The sequence below is a fragment of the Phoenix dactylifera genome, chromosome 8 (assembly GCF_051530095.1).
Source record: "Phoenix dactylifera cultivar Ajwa chromosome 8, Ajwa_hap1_PhDact_Kaust_v1.1, whole genome shotgun sequence".
NCBI classification, from domain to species: Eukaryota; Viridiplantae; Streptophyta; class Magnoliopsida; order Arecales; family Arecaceae; genus Phoenix; species Phoenix dactylifera.
In genome coordinates, this window is record NC_143197.1 from 1,820,742 (window position 1) to 1,845,312 (window position 24,571).

Sequence of the window (24,571 nt, forward strand, 5' to 3'; positions counted from 1 at the left end):
CGACAGGCAATGAGAATAATCGAAGTTAGAAAAAAAAAGAGAAAAGAATAAGAGCACCGAATATTTATACGGTTCGATCTAGCAACCAACATTTATAGGCATAACCACTAGACGATGCAAAAGTTTTACTTTAGAAAACTAGAGATTACATTTTCTAGTAATCTCTAAAAATAGAGAAGAATATATACATATACACACACACACACGCACCTAGGGAGACCTTTGTCCCACCATTCCACTTGCTTTGCTCTCCACTCGCTTTTCTTGCTTCGCTCCAGAAATAATGATCCTTTTATGCTTTTCTAGAGCTTGCAAACTCAAGGCATATTTAACATCTATCTTTCTCATATCTCCATATTCTCCAAGGAATAATACATTTGGTGTCTCTTCCTGATTCTTAAAGGCACAACAAATATAGTGGAGCACAGTTGACGAGTTTATAACTAACCTCTTTCAAGGCAATATTTGTTCACGATCTTTCCCCTTGCATGGAAAGAAAATGTGGGAACGCTCCAGGGATTCACCTGATGGTGCCCCCCCGCTACCGTATTTAGTAAGTAATCTCTTGCACTGACGTCTATGTCTAGTCATCCTCATGCATTCTTTTCCTCCAGGGGCAATGCGGCTGATATGGCTCTTCCTAATTCTTGATGCCATCAAGGCACACCCTTGATATAGTTAGACAGGGTCAGGTTCAGGGGAACAACAGGGTTGCAACCAAACCCCGTTCAATACTACGACAAATACGGGTTTCATGGACTTGTCCTTTAGCATCCGTTTACAGTATTTTCTCATGAATCAAACAAGCACTTGATGGCCCTTTGACACCATAAAAAAGAGTTATCCTCCCACCGACAACGGACTAGTGCAAACTGCCACACACCCATATGTAAGGGTGGTAAGAGAAGACACCTATCAAATTGCCTTTCATTTTTTCCTCCCTCCTATTGATGACATAAAACATGAAGGCATCCAAACAAACACAAGATGGAAACAAAGGCAAGGGGGTGGTGTGAAAGGGATAATATAATGGCGAGGTGCAGCGGGACTAGAAAGGAGAAGGTGAAGATGATAAAAGGGATGAAGTGGGCTTCCCCAAGACCCAAGTTGGTGGTGTCCACGTCATGGTGGCACTTCCATGGATGGGTCTCTCCTCGCCACCCTTTTTTCTTCTCGCTCGTGTTTTCTTTAATTTCGAGGAGCCTGCTTGGGGCCGTACAGCGCGGGTAGTGCGTCAACATCTTCGTGGCAGCACTTTCCATTTGCTCAGATTTCCAGAAACTCGCGCACTAACCACCTTGCGTTGCAGGATAATGATAAGAACCCCTCTCACGTAAGATGGATGAAGAATTCAACCAAGAAGAGAGCAACTTGCACATCTAATGGCTCGAAGAGAAGTGGGCACCTTCTTCTTTAGATACATGGGCGAACAGCATCGAACCTCTGCTACTGTGCGGCTCAGCATGTAGAGCTCCCAGGCCAGGTGTGTGGACTTGGATTTGAGCTTGTTATTGGAGGCATCACATCAATCTGATAAGAATCTTGAATTTCTAACGCAATCATCTAATTTCAGTACAACATTTTGTACAATGCACGGATGAGGCGCATTCTAATGGGAGCTATCATGCCATGATTCTTATGTCGCTCTCATGTCCGAGAGAGAGAGAGAGTGGTGAGAACTGTACATAGTGTTGCGTTTCCATGTTCAATGTCAAACAGCGTGGTAGCGTTTGGAGACCACCTTTTTCTGGGTCAAGGCTTAGATAAGCTAGGGTTGTCCGATTCTGATGCTGATACTGCCACCAGTAAATGAGGAATGTTTACATGGTCACAGTAGGCCTAGAAGGAACTTCTCCTTCTGTATCCATCTTAGAAAGAGCACTCCAGTGGGAAGATAATGTCGTCTCTCTCTCTCTGCCTCAGAAGCCTTGTGCATGTAATGATTAGTAGAACAGCACCAATGAGAGATTGCCAAGATTTTTTTCTCCACATATTTTGAATTGTTTCCACCAAATAGCATAACCATTCTATGAAGTAACTTGGTTACTGGTGTAAGCACGTTGGCTATCGGCCACCACTCTGGTTTGAACCTGAGACCTCTTCCAGGTAGAATTAAAGGTGGCAACTAACCAAGAGGACTGCAGGGAAACTTGAAGAAGATCTTGGTCCTCCATTGTGAAATATTGGCTGGTTGTCACCAACAAGGTCGAATTTAAATGAGGATTTCCGACTCTCAGAGCAGACAATGATTTTTTTTTTTTTTTTTGATGAAGATGGAGGCAAAGTCACCCGGCCTTTATTAGAAAAGAGAAATTTACAAAAACTATTTATAAAAAATTTGCAAGAAAGAAAAATACAAAATCATAATAAATTTTTTTTACAAAACATAGTAGTCTGTAAGTAGACCTGTTAAATTATTCAACAAGCCGAACAATCTCATAACTAATTTGAAAAATCTCTATATCTTCAATATGCAACTATATAAGCTTTGTATCCTCATGTGAATCATTTTTTTTCTAAAGAGATGCGGCACCAATGTTGTGAGATCAGGAACTTTAACAGCAAGTTAATTAAAACTGCCCAAATTTACTGCCTACAATGAAACAGTCTTGAGTGAATTGGGTTAGGTTAGCCTTCTTTCTTTACAGATTAGTTGCAAAGCGTGCCTGCCACGGTAGGCGAGCCAGCCATTATAACATAACCAAAGATGACCTCAGGTATTACCGATGGACAGGCGACATTTTCCTGAGGTAGCCTCGTTGTTTTCCTCCTCTATGCCCCACAGAATCGTATCCAGCCCAGGTACTCAAGATTGGATTTTACTGCCCTACTGGCACAAGTTACTCTAAATGAACTTCCACCTTTCTTCACCAACTTTTCCCTTTAATATGGACTCACAACTCGAGACAGAAGATGAATGCCATGCTTTAAAAGCTGGACCGTCTATTTTATTGCGGGATATATCACACTCACCCATCCGTCGGACATTTCTATCGAATTGGACTAAAAATCCTAACAGCTCATATCCTAACTTCTAAGCTGTAGGAAGAAATATAAAGGTCTTTTCTTCTTTCTATAGAATTTAGGCTAGATGAAGTTTAGTTTGTACGGAGCTATGATTAAATGGACAGCCCAATGTATATATTCCATGCGATTTTTAATCCTATCCTATAGAAATAGCCGAGCAATCTTTAAATATTGTCCTGTTCTATCCCTACGAAGAAAAAGTAATATTTTAGATTTTCTAGACATTCGACGCATGTCTCTTTTATCTTGTGCTAGTGAGAAAAAAGAAAGAAAAAAAAGGAAAAAAAAAAAAAAGAAAGAAGAAGGGGAGAAATAGTTGGGTCCTCACACGCAGAAATGGTCGGATCCTCCAAGAGTACGTACTCCCAAGGACACGGAATGCCCCGAGCCAACAACACTTAAATCTTATATATGTCCATTTCATTCCTCTCAACTCAGTACCAGGGCTACTAAACCTGTACCCTGGAGTACCACTAATCGCCAGATATCAATGAGGATGTCATAAAGGCCTAAGTGATGTCCTGGATTTAAAAACTTAACATGACATCACCGGCCATTGCCGTTGGTGCCTATAAGAAGGGAGGGTCGGCAGCAAAGGCCATCAAACTATTCTGCATCAGGAAGTGAGTGGTCTGGCGCCGGCCCAAAAAAAAAAAGAAGAAGAGCTTCGATCGGAAGGCATTGCAAAGAAAGAGGTAATGGTGATGGAGAAGGAAGACACCAGAAAGGGCCCCTGGACCGAGCAGGAAGACATCCAACTGGTATGGTTTGTGGGCTTGTTCGGTGAACGTCGTTGGGATTTTTTAGCAAAGGTGTCAGGTTTGCGCGGTGGCGGGTGATAGGTAGGCTTACTTGGGCCATAGGGGAGGGAGAGGAAGTTACCGGTTTAACCTGTGTGGTTTCATGTTGTAGGTCTCAATAGAACAGGAAAGAGCTGCAGGCTGCGTTGGGTTAACTACCTTCACCCCGGTCTCAAACGCGGCCGCATGACTCCCCAGGAAGAACACCTTGTGCTCGAGCTCCATGCCAAATGGGGCAATAGGTTTGATCCACTCAAATAAATGCTCTCTTCTCTCTTCTTGATCCGACTCATAACTCTTCTCTTATATTCTTAGTCAGTTAATTACGTGGTGAAGCTTATTTGAAAAAAAAAAACAAAAAAAACAAAACAAAAATGGTAATTGTGCTAGCTCCATGCTACGTACGAGCTGTGTACGTGCTTCGCTGTGACACATCCGTTGAAATGATTTGCACTTCAAACATGACCGCGGTTGCTGCTTGAATTCTGATTATATAGGCTAGGTTTGTTTGCAGGTGGTCTCGTATTGCTCGGAGGCTGCCTGGCCGCACCGATAACGAGATTAAGAACTACTGGAGGACCCACATGAGAAAGAAAGCGCAGGAGCGGAAGAGAAGCTCATCCTCTCCATCGCCTTCATCGTCGTCGAGCAATCTCTCCTCCTCTATCAGCGATCCCCCATTAGAAGTTGGGGTGGAGAAGCACGAGGGGGACGGTGCTCGTGTAGAGGGTACCTCCTCTTTGATGACAGGGTTGGAGGAGGATGGCGAAGGTGTGCCGAAGAGTTACCCCATGGAGCAGATTTGGAATGACATCGCTACACCGGAGCTGGTCGGTGACTTGAGCTTCGAGGGATACAAGGATATTGAAGCCGGCAATTTTTCATGCCCCGCCCCGGTAACCTCTCCTATGTGGGACTACTCTTCTGACTCGCTTTGGAAGATAGATGACGAGGAATACAAAATGTTCGCTCCCATAGCAGACGACACCATCAGGGAGTCCTAGAACCACCAAGCTTACCTCTCTTTGTACCCTGGTCCGTAGTAGCAGTAAAACCTTTAATAGGATCGTATCATCTATCTCGAAAGATTTTAGTATATATGATCATGAATAGAACCTGTTGTATATGACGTATCATCTCATGTGCTGCTCCACAGCAGCAACTGCCATGATGGCACTGTAACAGTTTGTCTCCCTGCTGCTTGCTATATAATAGGGTTCCCTTATTCAACCTTTGTTCTTCGCAGACTATTGATGATACGTTCTCTCTGCAAAGATGTCATCGAACACAGTATTGGATGAAGAAATTCATCCGCATCGATCATATATTCTTGTTGGCGAGAAAAAGATTGTTTAATAGCAAGCAGCTATAAGATATATAGATGGATAAGACACCTAATCAGCTTAGTTCCATGTCGAGCATTGAAATATGTTCCAGAAACTGTCGAGTCATGCATTGAGATGTTTGTCAAAAAGTTTCGGACATATTAGAACCACCACCTTGCATTTCAAGTTATCACTTAAGAAGCAAGTTTTCACGAAAAAGACCGGGAGAATGTGCCTCACAGCTGAGAGGGGCTATAAGGCTGTCCTCTGAAGAGAACACATGCAAGGTTTTATTTCAATTGCAAAACGAATCCAACGACTTTTCTTCTACGCCGATAGTATGGAAGTTAATTCTCTAAACTTAGTAAGCATGCACGCTTGTACTCTCTTACTTTAGTCCTATTTTTTCTCCCATCGAGTGACCTTTTGAGAAGGAGATGAGAAGGTTGGTGGAAGGGCTTTCTTTCTTAATTGTTTTCTTCGTCAGGTAGGGCCCTACAAGGCACTAGATGTAACGGGGCAAAGGGAAAGAAAGGGGCACGAAACGGACTCGGGTTAGGTGGGACCTCATCAGTTAAACAATTAAAAATTAAGGGTAAGGTTTAAAATAATAGGTTTTTGGTTTAGGAAGTGGTTGCGGGTCTTGCAAGTTGGGAAGGGCAGTTAAAACAAAAATAAATAAAACAAACAAACATAAAAAAGAAATAGTGATAAGGAAGTACTCCGTTCCAAGGGATAAAAGCGTCGTTTTCCTTTTTGTCTGGGGGTGGTCCTGTTTCTGATTACTTTAGCATTATCCTCTGATTAGAATAGAGGTAGTGCTTCACCGGCCAGATCCCATCAACCTTATCATTTTAGAGTGACGGTAGACATACTTGTCTTTCGCAGCACCCATTCCTACACCCTCCCACTAGTACTTGGAGGGGCCTCAGAGTGTGGAAGTTGCTGTTGGAGTGTTTGATTTGGCATCAAAGATGGATTAAACGAAATGAAGAACATTTTAGTTCATTTATTTCACTTTAATCTATCAAATACTAGAAAATGATCGATTTATTTCAGTAGAAATGAAGATATTTAAAAATTAATTAATAATCTAGACCGCCATATATTGCATTCGGACGAGTCATCGAGAAAGTGGATTAAAATTGCACCAACACTCTCTCTTGATCACAACCACCCTATGTTTGGTGCTAATCCTTTTACTAATTCCTTAATTCAGGAGAAAACTAGTCCAACTTATAAGATGGAGCAGTTCACAATAAAAATGATTAGGCATAAGTTAATATCTTAACTTATTCCACACCCAAACACAAAGTAATGCTGCATTAACAATGCATGATAAAATTTCATTCAAGGCATCCAAACTAGTACAATCTCTTAATAGTTATATACTGGAGGTGCAAATGAGCCGAGCTATTCATGAACTATTAGGGCTCAGCTTGCTAATGCCGCAAACTCAGCTCAACTAGGAAACCAACTGGGTTGAATATTGTATAGGACTCAGCTCATAAACAACTAAAACAAGTCAAGCTTGAAAATAGTGGGTTTGCAAAATCAAAGAAAAGCTTGGCTTAACTCAATAAAAATGCATGTTAACTCGGTTCAAGTCATAAATAGAGTGAGCTTCAACATATTCTATCAAGCTTAGTTTGAGCTTGATGGCCCCTTTCACATATCAAGGCTAGCTGAAGCAATCTACTACCTGGCTCAGCTTTATTCACTCCCTTAATTGTACCATAGATACAGGTTAATATCCCACTTTGGGTAGGGCCTGGAAAATGGGGGTTGCATGGAGGAGAGCAAACCCTTATGGTGCGGTCCATTAATTACAGGCCTCTTCTAAATAAATTATTAGCAATAATTTAAAAATGAAAAAAATCTGACCAATCTCCACTGGATGCAATTGAAATTCCAACAGCAAATGGAGGTCCAACTTTAAAGTGACTATTTTGGAGTTAATCTGATTCAAGAAAGTAAGGGGACTAACAAAAGTGTTTCGTCATACCAACAAACCCATTATTTATTATCATCTTAAAATGTACTATCACTTATCATGATGAATATGTACCATCAGAAATTTCCTGTCCTCTTTTTCTTCTTGGTCCTTTTGACCTTGGAATCTTAGCACGTAATGGAGTGTCACCATTGTTCACAAAAACCTGACTAATGGTCAAATTTTTACACCAACTTCCATCATATCTACTAATTACTGAATAGGTGCAAAGAAAATAATTAACAGGCGGTTAATTTGTAAGCAAAGCTAGATTTGACCCTGAATTTAGTGACAAACCTTTTTTTTTGGTAATCTATTAAAAGGTATATCTGTGCCATTTCAACTAATGCAGAGAAGTAAAAGAACTAGATGAATAATCTACTACTGACAACGGTAAAAATATTAGTAGTAATAGTAATAATAATAAAAGTGATACTATGAGGAGGAAGAAGAATAATAATACGTACTGACAACAAGACCGATATTTGCAGCATTCATAAGTCCAAATATGGTATTTTCCTTAAAGTGAATATTGCAAATCATCAAAAAACATTTTAAAATATTGGATTTATTTCAGACACCAACACTAACCAAGCATTAACTCTAATATCAAATACTTGGAATGTGATCGCCAAAAATCCACATCTGCAGTTCAGAATTAGCCAACGAGCTGAGCAGAAAGCCTATCTTTGTTATGGGAGGAGACATGCCAGCAGCAGACTGCACAATATAATTATTATAATAATATTACATATTGATAACAAGACCCATATTTGCAACATTCATGAATACAAATATAGTATTGTCCTTAAAGTCAATTTCGCAAATTATCAAAAAAATATTTAAAAATATTGGAGTTGTTTAATATGTCCTGTTTATAGGCAAGTAGCCGAGCATAACCCTAATATCAAATATTTGGAATATGGTAGCTAAAAATTCACATCTATAGTTCACAATTAGCCAACGACATGAGCAAAAAGCACGTCGCCCGCAAATTTCCTTGTGAATTATGAACCTACACTATGATCGGTTCCACAGAGCATGAACCAATTTCTCCAGAATGAATTTCTTCTTGGTCACTTTCAATTTAAGACTTCTTGATCCTTTCCAGGGCTTCTAAACACTTATACCTAAAAGAGAAGCCCCGTTTGCTGATGCCACCAATAATTTACTCGTGCAAATATGTAATAGCTCCAATTGACCTTCTGGTTCATCCAACCCATCCTAAAATTTCAAATAAAACTTCGCAAGAATTTCAGATACTCATAACATTCTTCAGATTTGGCCCTCATTAAAACAGTAGTTAAAAGTTTAAATTTAAATGATATAGTATTTATTCTAAGATCAACAGCTTAGAGATATAGAATTGTACGCATAATATAGCAGGAACAAGTATACCTACAAAAAACACACTGGTAAATAATTGGCGAGGCAAGGACAATGCATTATGCCATTGCACTTGATGAATCTACTGAACAATGAAATATTAAATCCTACCTAATAAACCATGACTCCTAATAAGATACTTATGGAACCCTCAACAGGCAGAGCTGAAACCAGATCTTGTCAGTTGTGACAAATGATATGAGGAGTCCTAGAATGTGTAAGAAATTAGCATGGTCCTTGTATTCATTCATGGTCCATCTCCCAATAGAAGGTGGTAGTGGCCTGATCAACATCGATGTCTAACAGCCCTACCCAACAAGAACCTGAAACGTGACTCAAAAAAGAGAAAAAAAAACCCTGAAACATGCCAACTGAGACAGACACCTACCAATAGTAAGACTCTGCAAAGTCGTGATTTGCATGAAAAGAGAGTTTCTAAAGTTACAATCCTTTACAACAGCATGATGATGGTTCGTAAGCAAATTTAACAATGTTTTAACACTCTTTTTTATGTTTAGGTGGGAGAAAAACCTAGTCCCCTCCACCTTTAATACGGACTACAATATAATAAGCATAGATTACGTGATAAGATAATAGCTGAAACCTTCAAAGATGCAGCTTCATCTATACCCAGGAAGATACATGGAATGATGGTAAACAATGGCATGACCGGTAAGTGAACATGGTGGTCCGTGTACTTGCTTATGCTATTTCTCTCAAAGGTAGTGATGGTCCACTGAATTGCTTACGGCAGCTTCCAAGGGAAAAAAGAGAGTTGGACCTACATAGTGGAGGAAATGAAGCAAGACACCATAAAATGCTTGAAACATGGCACTCAAACATAATCCAAGGGTGATAATCTTGAAATAAAATAGAATGAGACCTACTATTCCAGATTCTTATCTGAATTTGATATCATACCTGTTACATTCACAGACAAGTTGATCACGTCAGGCATAAGATATTGAAGGATAACAAAACCTGTTTAATCTGTAGACAAGATAAAATATCACATCATTGGCATACAGATACATTTTTTTTAAAAGTCCGACCAACTTACAAACATCACAAGCCTTGTGACAATCTATTAAGGACAGGACTGATCCAAGTTATCTTTCTAGTTGGCAAGATAATTCGTTTAAGTACTGACTAGAGCATTTGGCATTCAAAAGATCCTTTTAAGGTTAGAGGATTATCTGATGAGCATTTTCACAAATATCCTTTACAATAATGAATAGAAGATAATGGTGGTATGTAGCAGGCAGGACCCATGTGACTTGTTGGATAACAAATTTATGCTACTCAGAACAATCCTCCTTAATTGTTAAGAAAATTCATACATATCCTGAACATAGTATACGACAATGAAAAGCATCCTCATTTTTCCATACTGCAGTAAAGTTACTGAAGTGGATGCATTGGTCTAAACAACAAAAAAGCAATATTATCCCATCATTTTTTATAAGTGGCTGACACAGAAACCATGCAAGTCCCACACAATTATGCCAATCTAGGCATGTTTGTGGATGCGTGCACCGATATCCAAAGAAATTTTAAATGCATGCGAACATCTTGCGCGTGTGCCAGAACTGGCACTATTTTTTCTTGCTCACCATCGATCTGCATGCATCATAGCTTTATTTGTGAATGCTATCGATATTGATAGTTATCCTAATACATCAACATGAGCATATCCTAAATGCAGGTGGTTCCTTCATCTGGGTGACTCTGGCCACTTGAAAATTCCGAAAACATAGCATCTTTCCAGATTTATGAAAGATTCTGTTGCCACTTCAGCAGCAGAGCTGGACATTTAAGTTAGATATGATATCAGCGAAACAAAAAATATTAGAAAACAAAAAATATTGTAGGAAAAAGTCCAATATAATATTTATGCTAGTGAAATCCAGAATCTTAGCTTTATCTAGGGAGATCTTCCACAAATGGATGGCACTTCCAGAAAAAGCAAAACTACATAAACATGTGTCAAATGTTTTTGCATGTGTGCGCATACATACATATGCATTTCTAAAGTTGAATACATAAGCAATATAGAGAACAATCGAACAATCATAATTCGTAATGACATAATGGTTTCAAGGCAGCTCTAGCACAAAAAGGCAAGCATGCAAGTGCATGCCTCAGTAACACAGTTACACTGGTTGCATTAGACAAAGTAAAAAGGCCCACAAAATAGCCAAAAGGATTAATTAGGCTGGGTTCTTCCTAGTTCATTTGTCGAAACATTTAGCTACTTAATTTTAAGATAAGTTTGAAGCTAAAATTAAGCACACAGACCTAGTTGTAAAATTGTATATTTGCTAACACAACCTTTTTTTTTTGAAAAAAAGTTCTTGAATAGATTGAATATCACTTTTTTTTGCTACAACAGACGACTCATACAAGTCTAGTATGAATACATTCAAAAAGGTCAAAATATAACGTCACAGAGTGCTCTAGGCAGCTCCCTCTCACCAGTCCAGAGAACCCCCCGAAGTGATTAGCCACAAAAAAAGCCACTAATCCACAGCTTCATTAGCCTTCCTATAGACATGCTTGGCCCAGAAGGTAATGTCACTGCTTGCCATGCCCCAGATGTTCCGGAGCAAGGGGTGACGCCACCAATATCACCAGTGCACCCCTGATCCAGCCAATCACTGTAGCTGAATCACCTTCGAGCAGAATTATGTTGGCCAGCAGTACATACTGAGCATGACACAAATCGAACCAAGCTGCCCTCAACTCCGCCCCTGAGATCGAGATATCGAAGATTGGGCACCTTTCGGTTGTCAACACTCTAGAGTCCGAGCTTCTGATCACGAAATCCGCACCATCCTTTTTGCCACCATCCAAAACACATCCATCGAAGCTGACCTTGAGAAAACTCAAAGATCAGGTTTTCCAGGTGAGGTACATCGTCTGAGACGCTATAAAAGCAGAGATAGAGTCTCAAGTGCCCCGAGTTGTCAACAGCCTGCTCGATAGTTAGCATGGGTGATCTCCGTAGCCTGCACTCGAGCCCTCTGCATAACGAACCTTGGTATAGAACTGCTCTTTCCAAAAATTCAGGCATTCTTTAACAACCAAATATGGTAAGCAGTATAAGTTGCCTTGATGGCCATATATCGGGTTTGAGGTATGTCGGCCCACCTTCTAAGCGCCTGGGTGAAGGAGCCAGACTGGCACAGAGCATTCGGTGGGAATCAACAAGCCTCCACAACCGCATAGCTCGATTGCACTGGAACAGAACGTGATCCACGATCTTCTCCACCTCGCACCTAGGGCAAATCAGTGGAATGCTCATTCCGCACCTGCTCAGGATAGTCCTCGTCGGTAGCCGACCCCAAGTCACCTTCCAAAAGAATAAGGCAACCCTCGGGTGAAGACCAAACCTCAAAATCCAGGCACAGTCCTACCACTGACTCTACTCACTTTGAAGAAGGTCGTAGATGTTCCTCACTCTAATTCCAAGACTACATGACATGCTCCAAACCCTCACATTCGGGCCAGCACACCCATAAACCGCCAGCGAATGCACTCTCTCGGCAAGGTGCTTTCCAAATAGATGGCCAATCCAGCTGGAATCCCACCCTGCCCCGTCAGGGCAGAGGAGATCACTAACCCGCAAACCATCCACGGCCTCAACATTAACCATGATCGGCATGAGCCTCATTGGAAGAGTATCCATCCAAGGGTCCTTCACAACATCCACACTATGCCCATCTCCAATCAGCCATCTGGTGTTAGCCAAAGCAGTGAAAACATGCCTGCAGATCTCCTTCCATATGAAGGAGCATCTTCGACTACTCTAAACTGTCCCATCTGCGGTTCTCGGAGTGTACCGGATTGTCATCACCTAAGTCCAAAGGCACTGAGGCTCAAAGATCAATCTCGCAGCATGTCTAGCGATCATTGCCTCTTTCTTCATAAGCAGAGACTGAACACTTAGCCCCCCTTCCTGAACCGGTTAGTAAACAGTACCCCAGGCCAGCACGTGCACCCCATGTTCGCCACCATACGAGCCCCACAAGAAGTTCCAAAGCATTTGCTCAATCTTCAACAGCACCGTCTTCGGGACAACCGTGTTGAACATGAGATAGATTGGTATGAAGCTGAGAACCGATCTTACCGAAGTCAACCTACCCATCATGGATAATGAAATAGCTCCCCTCCAACTGCTCCTAGATGCATTGCACCATACCAAGGCACTCCATCGTCCGCAGTTTTCTCCCGGTGATGGGGACGCATAGGTAACTCCACGGCTCCTCCTGCTCCCTCATGCCAAGGAGCTCCCTGATGGCCTTCTTTACCTGCAGTTTGGTCTTTGGAATGAAACAAATAGTTGACTTGAGGAGGTTCACCCTCTGACCTAATGCCTCACAGTAATCCTCCAAAATATGTTTGGGAGTCATTGCGTCCTCGCCCTGGCCAAAAGGAGAGTCGTCTGCAAAGAGAAGATGGGAGATCGGTCAGGCCCCCGAGGCTGGTAATTGACATTGGTGGGAACACAACATTGCATCATGTAATCAAATTAAAAAAAACATTAGAACTATTAAAAAAATATAAGAAGAAAAGAAGGATAACCACTGTCAAGATCTTGTGATTAAGGTCCTAATGGCCTTCACCAATTTGGGTTGGTTCCTTAAATCTGGATTAGTTTGGACTTTGGATTATAAGATCCAGATATGGAACATCTAATTATGTACAAAGGAACGACAATTCCATTTTCTATGACCCAATTGACTTATTTGATGTTTAGAAAGACCATTTCATCAATAATAAAATTCCAAAACAAAAAAATTAGCAATCTCATTAGATATTCACCTTCCTAAGGTAAAGAAAAAGCAATTTAGTTGCTTTGGGAGCTAAAACCTAGATGAAGTTTCATATATTTGCACCCATTTTTTAAAATATAATTACTATTTTTTTATAGTTTTCTATCTAAACTAGAAGAGTTTTGACGCATTGCAGAGGCAAAACATGCTTTGTTAATTATATTCACAAATGGGATTTGGTTTGTTCTTGAAGACCACAAAGCTCAGAGTCAAGATGAGATGCAACTTTCAACTAGTATATTCGAAAGAAAGCTTTGATCCTCAAGAGGCAAAGGATAAAACGTTGTAAAGGTGACGATCACTATAATCATGACTTTTTAAGGCTTACATATAATCTACTTTCTCTCTCTCTCTCTCCCCCTCTCTCTCGGTCGCAGGGCCTGTCTTGTAGACATGATCGTCTTCCTCCCTCTGTTCAATTTCGATGGCCCACCAGGCAAATTGACCATACACATTCATTTTACAAGAATATTATACTTAATCATTTGCTGTTATCAATGGTATTGGAATAGTGAAAAAAATGATTTAAACAACACTAAGAGACCACATACACATCTTATCCTTTTGGAATGACTTACAGGAAATAACAGAACAGAACAGAACTGCACAAGTTCCAGCCCCACCCCAACAGGCTTGAGTTATTCCTGCAATAAGAAAGTACCGTTAACTAAAATGCAATTAATTCTGTCAACAATCACATCATCAGAACATACACCACAAAAGATTAAGACATTCAGGTATCCTCTATATAACGACTTCTACATGACTTGAAAACTTAGTTTCATATTAAGGTACAAGATATCATTCTATTCAAGATATATTTGATAATCAAAAGAAGGATCCAATCTATTAGCAACATTACTGAAATGAAGAAGCTATGGATGAGACAGCAGCTGTAGTAACAAAATCGACCGAAGAAAACCCTTGATTCTAATGAAAATGAGCAGGGATATGATTCCAGCTAATACGCATTTGGATTCTGGGCATAGAGAAAGATATGCCTACAACACACTGCCTAACAAGCATTTTCAGGTGTAAACAAGGAAAGAGTTGGTCATACTCTGCATAATAGAGATGCCATGGATTCACTCCACAACCATAATAAGGGCTGCCAATAGCTCGGAATGATAAAGCCTACCTAGTTTTTAACTTCAAGATCAATGGAAGCAAACCATGGTGGGTGAAAAGACAGGTGCTTAAATGATGGAAAAGAAAATTGATGCCATGCTTGTTTACAGTATTCAGTTACACATTCATCAAAGAATAATTGTATGAAATTTGTCTAGCATCCAGCTATATGAGCACATTGTAGCAGATATATTTTAAAGAAAAAGGCTATGCTATCATTCTTGTGGACAGATTATGTTATAATGTTTATTCATGAAGCCCATACAAGTCTTCTTTAGCGTGATGACTAGCTCATAAAGACATTTATTCTTTATGATATGATCCTTTTTTGTCCTTTGAGAACTAGGATAGGAGGAAGCCCAGCCGAAATTGGGGTAAAGGTGGGACAAAGCCAGTTGGGGAGAACCTAGGTTTCTAGCAACCAACAACCAGTGACTATCGACTAAGCCAGTTGGCACCTTCAAGACGATCATAAATTTCAATACAGCTTTCCATGCTGTTAGCTAAAATGGTTATTCTTTTGAACACGATATAGTATGGTGAGGCTAGCTGCAAGATAATAAAAGAGGATATTTCTTAAACACCAAGTATTTAGAATCAAATGATGAAATTTATTTCCATCTTGTCTTCATCAATGAACCAAATGATGCAAAGACTACGCTCAGATTTTTCCAGAAGCTGAATGAATTCTTCTTAGCATGGTGTGTTTTTCCCCCTCAAAATTGAGCTAACAATTCAACAATAATCATGCTTATTTATTTATTGCAGTTTAAGAAACTACCATTTTTATAGATAATATAAGTATCATATGAGAAATACCAATATGATACCAGTAGTGACAGCACCTTTATCTCATATAGACTTTTCAAGTTCACAGTGAAACAGGCCAAAACAACACCTACTATTATCACAATTTTTTAGATCCATAAATAATGGAAATTTAGAAACAATAAATTAAAATGCATCAGTGCGTCCAAGCACATATGTAGTAGGATCATGCCATTAAGAACCATGAAAAGAAGTTAGATATGATGGCATCATAGCAAGCTTTTGCAGATTGAGATGTTCAAATAAATAAGAAGCGCCATATTGAAGGGAGCTGAGGAGACGCTCTTTCCTAGTGGCTACCATCCAAAAAAAGTACAGGAATTTAAAATTTGACCACAGCAACAGCAACAGCAACATAAACATTTGGACAATTATAGATCACGTCTTCTAATATCTCTACCGCCAATTTGAAAGAAATGGCTTTTTAATAATTACTAGTTTGACATCAGGAGGTATTGAATTGGGCTAAAAACTTAAAGGAGGAAAAGTATGTCGGTGCAACCAATTGTGGCAACACAGAAACCCTACTATGGTACATACGATGCAAGATGTTCGAATGGATGGAAGATAGTTGGAAGAGGAGCAAAGGTGGATCACTCTCTTCCAAGGCCGAAAACACCATCTTGGCCAGCTACTCTAAGGGTAAAGCCCTCACAATCCTCACTTGCAAACCTAGAGTTCACCAAAGAGGCAGAGAGAGAGAGAGAGAGAGAGAGAATAGAGAGAACAAGAGAAGAATAATTTCCACAATAGAATTTTCTCTAATCAATAAGTCAAGTATTTCAAATATTGATTACAAGAGGAGCCCCAATGGAGATATTTAGAAGCAGTACAAAGAAACTCTTTTATTCAACTTTCCTGTGTGGGATTCTAAATCCTATTCTAACTCGAAAAGCCCTAACTATTATTAACATCAAAAGTTTTCAAAAACAAAAGTTCAAAAAACTCAAACCTCCCTAGAATTAGCTAACATCAAACTTTTCTAACAAGACAAAACTCAGCTTGGTTCTAAAATCCGTGCATCGGGATCCGTGACACGTACATATGGGACCTGCAACCCATGCAGCGGGCATGTGCGCCCTGCACAGTCCCACGACCCGTGCAATCCAGATTTGGCTCAACCCCACTTGTTTAGCAAGTGAGCTCTAGACGCACCGACACCAAAGTTATTTGAAAAGGTATTCATTTAATCAACATATGCTTTAAGTAATTCAGATCAAATGGCAGATCCTGGAACAAATGGCATTCTGATGACTGCCAATATCTTTTAACTTTTTCCTAGGTTTAATGTGATTTTCTGATGCTTTACATACGGTAAAAGTTACTCTTATCCTTCTCATGAAAAACATGCCCTTGTCTTTTTTTCTTTTTTCCCTGCATTGAAATAAATTTAAATAGATGAATCTAAAAGCAAACAACTAGAACATAAGGATACATGTGACACAAGTCTAAAAGATTATTTAGCACAGTGCTAGAAAAGGTACCACTTTCATCAAAAATATAGAATGGATATATCAAATGCCAATATGTAACTACTAGTGGTAGCACCTTCAAGTCCCATGGAGACTTTCAAGCTCAATAATGAACAGCAGAAAGTAACTCACACCATTACTGCATAGCCATGCCCATGAACAATGGAAAAGAAAAAACAAAATACACCAGCATGATAAGAAGGCAACTCAATATATAAATAAGGTCATACTTCTCAGCAAAAGATGTTGATACAGTATCAAAAACAGGAATATAGCAACCATTCAGAATGAGAAGTTAAGAAGAAAGGCTGCATTAAAGTGGCATCAACGATTAGAGGTCCGAAGCAGATCACTTTCATGGTCATTAATATGCTAAAATCAACATCATTAACCCAGGACAACAGCAAGAATTAAAAATTTCTACTACAGCAGCAATAGTGGAGAAGTATAGAATCTATTATTCTAAGCTCAGTAGTCTGTACCACCAAATCACAAGGAATTGCACTCTAACAGGTTACTCATTTATTGGAAAAATATCCACACATATTTCTATTGATATAAAGCATTGCTAGGCTCCAGAACAAAGGGCTCTTTGAAACTGGTGTTTATCTTCTAAGTTTTTGCTGGGTTTCATGTGATCCAAAAAGCCATTTCAGGATACAAACAAAAGGTTTTTTCTTATGGGTGGTGGGTGGTGTGCACATGCTGAAGGGTTGGGGGATTGGATATTGCTGCCCAAGTGTAGCTCTAAGCTCCCAGATAATTCCAATTTGTCAATCTAAAACCTTCCATCAAGAAACTAATACAAGAAGAATTCATGAAAAAAAAAAAAGAGAAATATTAACTCAACCATAAACCATGATTAAAGCATTGCCAAGATCAGGGCACTTGATGAAGGGAAAGACACCAGTCTAATTTTGATCCAAGGAGGCTCAAGCTGGTGATGAAAGATAAAATAGGAACTTGATTACCTCCCATGAAGGAAAACTTTTGGTAGTTAAAATTATAACTATAATAACCTATTGGCTCAAACATGTTCCTCAGCAAGATCCTTTTCGTTGTTCTGAGAGAAGCTACATTTCCATCACATTGCAAAATGCAAGGTCACATGCATTTCGATATCCTTATGGAATTATCTCTCCTAATAACAGTCTAACAAACCAAGATCCATTGCTTTATTATGGTGAATGAATTAGAATGCAGATTTCAAAAGGATGTTGATGTAGAGCAAGTGGCTTTGGATCACTCAGAGAAGTCGGAGCGCACAAAGTTGCCAATCAGTTTGGGTGTTCGGGCCAAAATGCGCCAGCTTCTGAAAAATGAGCATAACTTTCAAACCATAAATTAGATTTTAGTGGCCGAGGACTCATTGGAAAGCTTAAGTTTGGTTAGAAGTCATGGACCAGTCAAAGGCTAATCCTACAATTTTCCTGTTGATTTTTGGTTGGTCAAAGTTGTCCTCGCAATCTCAGGAAAGTTTTTGTGGTGGTATACTTAGAGAGTCCAACTTCAATCGTGATCGAACTGGGAGTTATAGTTTTGGATAGTAGATATGGTTTCTAGAGAGTTTTCCTATTTTGAGTTGTTTTACTACTTTTGGCAAATTAGGACTCCATAGGAAGTGATGATTATGTATTGAGACATTGATCATAGTAATACTGAAATTTGTTCTCTTTGATTTTTTTGGCTCCCTATTCTTTCAAAAAGGTGGTGTTCTTCTTCTTCATTCTTGAAGATAATGGTGCTTGTCCCTTTTCTTTACATACTTCTGCTATGAAAGGTGGAATTCTTAACATGTGAAGGATGAACTGGGGACCAAAATCTATTGCAGATTGCAGGATAGAGAAAACATGCTAATAATTTCCATAAAACATGAAAATAAGATGGAAAAAAAACCTTGGAGAAAGAAATTACTAAATGAGTCGATCCCATGCCTTACAAGTCATAGATGGGGAATGCCATTCTTATTTTTGTTCATAAAATTTAGTAGGGTGTTTTTAAATGCATCCTCATAAGCTATAGTTCAAGTTCCAAGGATAAAACCTCGTTGCAACACCCTCCCCCACTCAAAACCCAGCATGTGTCCTCTTTTTCAGAGTCATTGGGGTGAAGTTAATGTGCTGGTGCGTGAAAACAAATGCAGCTTTGATTTTCATAAATATTTGCAATGGTGGCTGTTAAAAATTGGATGGATATATCATAGTGCAGTACAGCAAGGCAAAGTGTTTGACAATTAAAGAGGATATTCTTGAATATTTGAGTTGTTTAGTATCAGACAATCAATATTCCTGGTTTGTCATTGTTATACATGTCAAAACAATGATCCAAGGATTAGAGTCAGATTTTCGCTAGAGGGTCAATGAAATTTCTATTTTTTAGCAAAGAGTAGTTTTTTCACAATTACTAGGTTTATGTATCTCTGTTTTGATTTTCTGTTACATATATTCCATCAATATAACTCAATTTTCCTTTCTATCATTTTCCCTGTTTTGTCTCAACGATATACATTTGGATTGATGACCCTAGAAGCAGACAGCAGTGATATACAAAAACAAATTCTGTAACATATGCAAAAAGCTATTTAAGACAGTACTAATAATCGCTAGCAATATAGCACCACTGTGATCATGCAGATTTTCAAACTCAGAAACGAAATGGGCAAAACAATCCCACCATTACTGCACATCCATGTCCTTGATTAGCAAAAACAACAAACTTGAAGTGCATCGGCTTGATAAAAAGCAAGATAAATATCTAAGCATATTCATATTTCTTAGCAAAATTAGAGACCATATTTGTGAGGACCCGTGCGGGCGTGTGTTTAGTCCCACATCGGTTATTTGCTGGGTAGATCTTGGGTACTTATACAGGATCAAGGAACCCAAATAATACCTTCTGGCTAGCCATTTTGGGTGAGGTCCTGGGTTGTTACAAATGGTATCAGAGCGGACCCGGCTCATAACCTATGTGGACTAGGGGACACGGCAGCACGGATCCATTGGGGTTGATCATGGACTGATCGTGGTGCTTGTGATTAGATTTGAATGGATTTGAACCCTTAGCCTGACGAGGACATCAGGACTTGAACGAGGGGAGTATGTGAGGACCCGTGCGGGCGTGTGTTTAGTCCCACATCGGTTATTTGCTGGGTAGATCTTGGGTACTTATACAGAATCAAGGAACCCAAATAATACCTTCCGGCTAGCCATTTTGGGTGAGGTCCTGGGTTGTTACAATATTAGGTGCTGATATGCGATGATATTATAGCAAACTCCAGGAAAAATCAGAAGTTAACAATAAATAAATAGAGAGATCTATTGAACGGATAAAAGATCCAAAGGAATTATTAGCTGACAAGTCATTTCTAAGGTGAAAGATTACCTCAGGCTACCTGCCATCTAAGTCGAAGACCCTCATGGAACAACCCATGACTTTGGTCCCCGACATTGCAAAAATCATGCCATCAGCGTCAGTGCCGCAATTTCAATTGCACAGGTTCAGTTCCTGATCGGGGATAATTGACTACCTTTATCAACAGAAAACGCGGTCACGGAATCAATCAAGAAACTAATACGGGAAGAATCCATGATTACAGAAATCATAAAACCAAGATAAGCAGAATCCATGGTCAAGGAAAGAAGAATGGAACGTGGAATCGATCGCATACCTGGGCAAAATCGTAGTTGAGATATTTGACGAAATGAGGAAACCGACCTCCTTTCGATCCAAGGAGGAAATCCCTGTTCTCGACTCAAAACGTTGTCAAAGATTCTATCAAGAAACAAAGATAGGAAGAACACATGATCACGGAAATCAAGAAACCAGAGAAAGAAGAATCCGACGTCGAGAAAAAAGAACTGTGGGATCGTTACATGCCATGATTCAACCGTTGCCAAGACGATCGTATTTGACGAAGTGGGGAAGCCCGGACTCCTTTCGATGCAAGGAGAAGGTACTTGGAGACTTTCTTGGGGGCTTCGGCGCTCATGGAGCGCGAGGATGTTGGAGAGCTAGGGTTTGGTGGAGCGATCGAGGATCTAGGGAATTGGGATTTGGAGGAGGGAGAGGTGGACGAACAAACAAGTACGAGGACTGGCGGTGAATCCTCTTCGGAAATCGGAACCCTCTCTTCTCTCATCTTCTCCTCCCAACTCCGACCACCGTCGCCTCAAAATAGCTAAAATAGATAGATTTAATAAAAAATTAAAAACTGTTTTAGCTTTACAAGTTAAAATAGCTTCTTCCAGCAAGTTCTAAAATGGTCCTTTTTCGAAAAATTACTTTTAGTACGTGTCAAAAAACTATTTTAATTTATAATTTTTTTTTTTTTAACCAAAATATCAATAATAAAATATATAATTACAAAAAATGTTTCTTTATATTATAGAAATCTGTAGAAGCCGCAACAAAAAAAATAAGCAACCCAAAAAATAGTTCCTAAAATATTATATTAATAAAATATTAATATATAATGGTAATAATTATATTATTTTATATTTTTATTATTATATTATATTATAAATATAATATTTTATTACATTACATCATAATACATTAATATGTTATATTATATAATATCAAATTATGTTATATTATTATGCTATAGTATACACCATTATATTACTATATTATAATATTAATAATAATAATATATTATATTACAATAATATTATACTATATCATATATTTATGTATTAATACATATTATATTTTATTATACCATGTTGTATAATACTATGCAATATTTTTTATGGTCATTTTTTTTACTAAAAGTAATTTGTCAGTTTATTTACCAAATATATATTAAAATTTCATAGCACTGTAGAAATATAGTTACCAAACAGCAAATAGCTTTTTATAAAAGTTCTACTTCTAAAAGTTCTGCTACTAATAACTCTGTCAAACAGAGTCTAAGTTCCATTCGTCAGAAATATTTCAAATATTTATGTAAAACTAAAAAATACAAAATAATATATATATTTGATGAGATTCTAGATTGTGATAAATAGTAAAAAAATGGAAAAGCAAGACGATAGCAACTGAAGGTGGTGGGAGAAAAAGAGATCCCGAAAATGGCGATGAACCGTGGTAATCATCAGATAAGAGAAAACCTCATTGATTACATGCAAATATAAAACCATTCAACACCGAAAACATATGATTTAGTTGAAATTGCCCAAATACAATGTTGCCAAGATATTGATACATTGAATACCATCTTACCTCATCTAATCAGAGCAATAAAGATAAAGAGCATCACCCCCCCGCCCCCCCTCCCTACACACACCAAAAAGAAGAAGAAGAAGAAGAAAAGGAGCATCACACTTGGAACAACAATTACCAATTCCCCTATTATTTTTTCCCTCCACAGCACGAGCCTTGGCTAAATTGACTGAACACAGACATAGAGAGATGGATATGGGCTTCTTATCCCCTCAGTAATCTGTGGTGGGAAGCTGCTCATGGGTGCCCTGGCCAATGAAGAACACATCATACACCACAGCAGCCACTGCTGCACCAATCAAAGGTCCCAACCAGTACACCCAGTGGCTGTCCCAAGTCCAGCTCACCACCGCAGGGCCGAAGGAGACTGCAGGGTTCATGGATGCCCCATCAAACGCCCCACCAGCCAATATGTTTGCGCCCACGATGAAGCCGATAGCTATGGGCGCGATCACTCCAAGGTTGCCCTTCTTTGGATCCAGAGCCGTAGCATAGACCGTGTACACCAAGCCGAAGGTCATGACGATCTCAAACACCAGAGCATTCCACACGCTCACATCTGTGGACAATGAGAAGGCTGATGTTTTCTGCACGGCAACACAGTTTTGATCTTAGATTCAATCGCTGAGCTCGTCGATCCGATCTTCATGAGAAATAATCTTTTGCTTACCAGTCCTCCAGTGGCGAACTTGAGAAGCAAGCAGGCAACGACTGATCCGAGCAACTGCGCTATCCAGTAGAGGATGCCTCTCAGCAGGGTGATGTTGCCACCAATGAAGGCACCGAATGTGACGGCCGGGTTCACATGACCTCCAGAAATGTTGGCCCCAACGGACACTGCCACGAACAGCGCAAAGGCGTGCGCCAAGGCTGCTGCAACGAGACCCGCAGGCGTCGTTGAGCCATCGTTCGTGAGCTTATCTGCCAAGAAGAGGATAAAGCGTTAAGACTTTTTTTATCGCCATGAACTTAATTTGTATTTAAGTCTTTGAGAACGTGAGAGCTTTGTCAACTTACTGAAGGCCATCCCTGAGCCTTCGCCGGCGAAGACGAAGATGAGCACTGAGATGAACTCGGCGAGAGCGGCTTTGAGAGCATCAGGTTGGCTCGCCTCTCCTGGTGATCCAATTGCAATCCTACTGATCGGCATTATTTTTTCTATATAATTTTGGCTAGAGTAATAGTTTCTCTGGAATTTAGGAACACTTCTTCCTCTCTGCAGCTACTCTTGTTCTTTGCTTGATCCCTGGAACGAGTCCTCGTAGTTATATAGGAACGCGGATAACGGCTGGGGAACCGGGAAACGCCGGTCTACCGGTTGCGGCTTCGGCTAGGTGGTCGTGGTTAGGGGAGGTCCTTTTCAGCCGTCCATCCGTCGGCAAACTTATATATCACGTGGTCGGCCCTCCTCCTCGTTCTGCGTCTGCCACGTGTACGTAATGATTGGTTGCGGAGCTCGGATCGGCGCCATGCGCCATATCGGCCGATCGGATCGCCGACAGCTGACGTGGCGGTTTCCTTGCCGTTCATCCTCAGCCCCTACTTTGGCAAGATGCGGATTATTCGTCCGGTCGTTCGCGACTTACGGCCGCCAAATTTTCGTGGGACCCACAAATCGGACCGTCCACCTGTTCCCCGCTTTTTCTTGCGTTCGTAGAACGCGACGGCTTGGTCTAATCGAACGGCCAGGATTCCGATTTAAGCAGGGAGGCTCCACTGATCAGTCTCTTAGGAGCATTCCACAAGATTTTTCCTTCTTTATTATTATTATTGTTGCTGGTGGTCCAAACCGAGAACGATTGGCACTGCGGTGTGAACGGGGTTCCGTCTGAGTTGTCTTGGTTGGTGTTGGTTGCGCCCCACCTTCCGCCAAGAAACCTGCAAACAAGCCTTGCACCACCACCAGGGTGGTGATGGCCCTCCGACGGTCAAGTCAGAGGAGATTGGAGGAGGAGGAGAGGTGATAATCGCAAGTAAGAGAGTGCTCTGGGAGATATTGCTCACCTCCCCCCTTTCTCCCCCCAGCCGCATATATACCTGGCTGGGGGGTCTCTCAGGGGGGTTCGTTATCGTGGGGCACGATGGTGTGGCCACTGACATGGCCGTTACAGGGCGTCGTGGAGCAGCACCGGGTACGGCCACGTCAGGGCATAGTGGGGCTCCGCTTTGTACGGCTGATGCAGGAGATCGTGGAGCAGCATCGGATACAGCCGTTGCAGGGAGTAGTGGAGCAGGAGGCCGCGGCGTGCCTCTGGGGAATAGCCTGTCGTTATCAAGAGATCTCCGACTCGGGGTCGGAGCGCTGGATCAAAGGGCAGCCGGCTCGGGGTCGGGCTGCGGAGCCGAGGATGTCCGACTCGGGGTCGGATTGCTGGATCAAAGGGCAGCCGACTCGGGGTCGGGCTGCGGGGCCGAGGATGTCCGACTCGGGGTCGGATTGCTGGATCAAAGGGCAGCCGACTCGGGGTCGGGCTGCGGGGCCGAGGATGTCCGACTCGGGGTCGGATTGCTGGATCAAAGGGCAGCCGTAGTCTTCCTGGGCGCGCGTGCCGGT

At 40.5% G+C, this 24,571-nt stretch overlaps 2 protein-coding genes and 1 long non-coding RNA gene across 12 annotated transcripts; 1 reads left to right on the plus strand and 2 right to left on the minus strand.

Moving 5' to 3' along the window:
• The first annotated feature begins 3,462 nt into the window (after nt 1-3,462).
• LOC103711302 (myb-related protein MYBAS1-like) lies at nt 3,463-5,057 on the plus strand. 2 transcript variants are annotated; one of them, XM_008797397.6, is made up of 3 exons: nt 3,463-3,846; nt 3,940-4,069; nt 4,342-5,057. In XM_008797397.6, exons 1-3 carry the CDS (start codon nt 3,726-3,728, stop codon nt 4,829-4,831), a joined length of 741 nt encoding a protein of 246 aa, XP_008795619.3. In that variant the 5' UTR covers nt 3,463-3,725; the 3' UTR covers nt 4,832-5,057. The 2 variants fall into 2 exon arrangements, 1 of the variants encoding a protein (XP_008795619.3); XR_015967723.2 differs by having other exon boundaries at nt 3,771-3,788; nt 3,940-4,416.
• Nucleotides 5,058-8,946: 3,889 nt separating this feature from the next.
• On the minus strand, nt 8,947-21,108 carry LOC103710715 (uncharacterized). 9 transcript variants are annotated; one of them, XR_015967726.2, is made up of 6 exons: nt 20,671-21,108; nt 20,462-20,565; nt 20,176-20,320; nt 13,945-14,010; nt 9,419-12,975; nt 8,947-9,312 (listed from the first exon to the last, which is right to left on the minus strand). It is a non-coding gene; the product is annotated as an uncharacterized LOC103710715 (long non-coding RNA). The 9 variants fall into 9 exon arrangements; XR_015967727.2 differs by having other exon boundaries at nt 9,415-12,975; XR_015967724.2 differs by having other exon boundaries at nt 9,453-12,975; nt 20,671-21,107.
• Nucleotides 21,109-21,926: 818 nt separating this feature from the next.
• Nucleotides 21,927-23,276, minus strand: LOC103710707 (aquaporin TIP1-2). The gene is made up of 3 exons (XM_008796583.6): nt 23,035-23,276; nt 22,688-22,938; nt 21,927-22,604 (listed from the first exon to the last, which is right to left on the minus strand). The coding sequence occupies exons 1-3, from the start codon at nt 23,165-23,167 to the stop codon at nt 22,230-22,232; spliced, it is 759 nt and encodes a 252-aa protein (XP_008794805.1). The 5' UTR covers nt 23,168-23,276; the 3' UTR covers nt 21,927-22,229.
• Between the last annotated feature and the right edge of the window lie 1,295 nt (nt 23,277-24,571).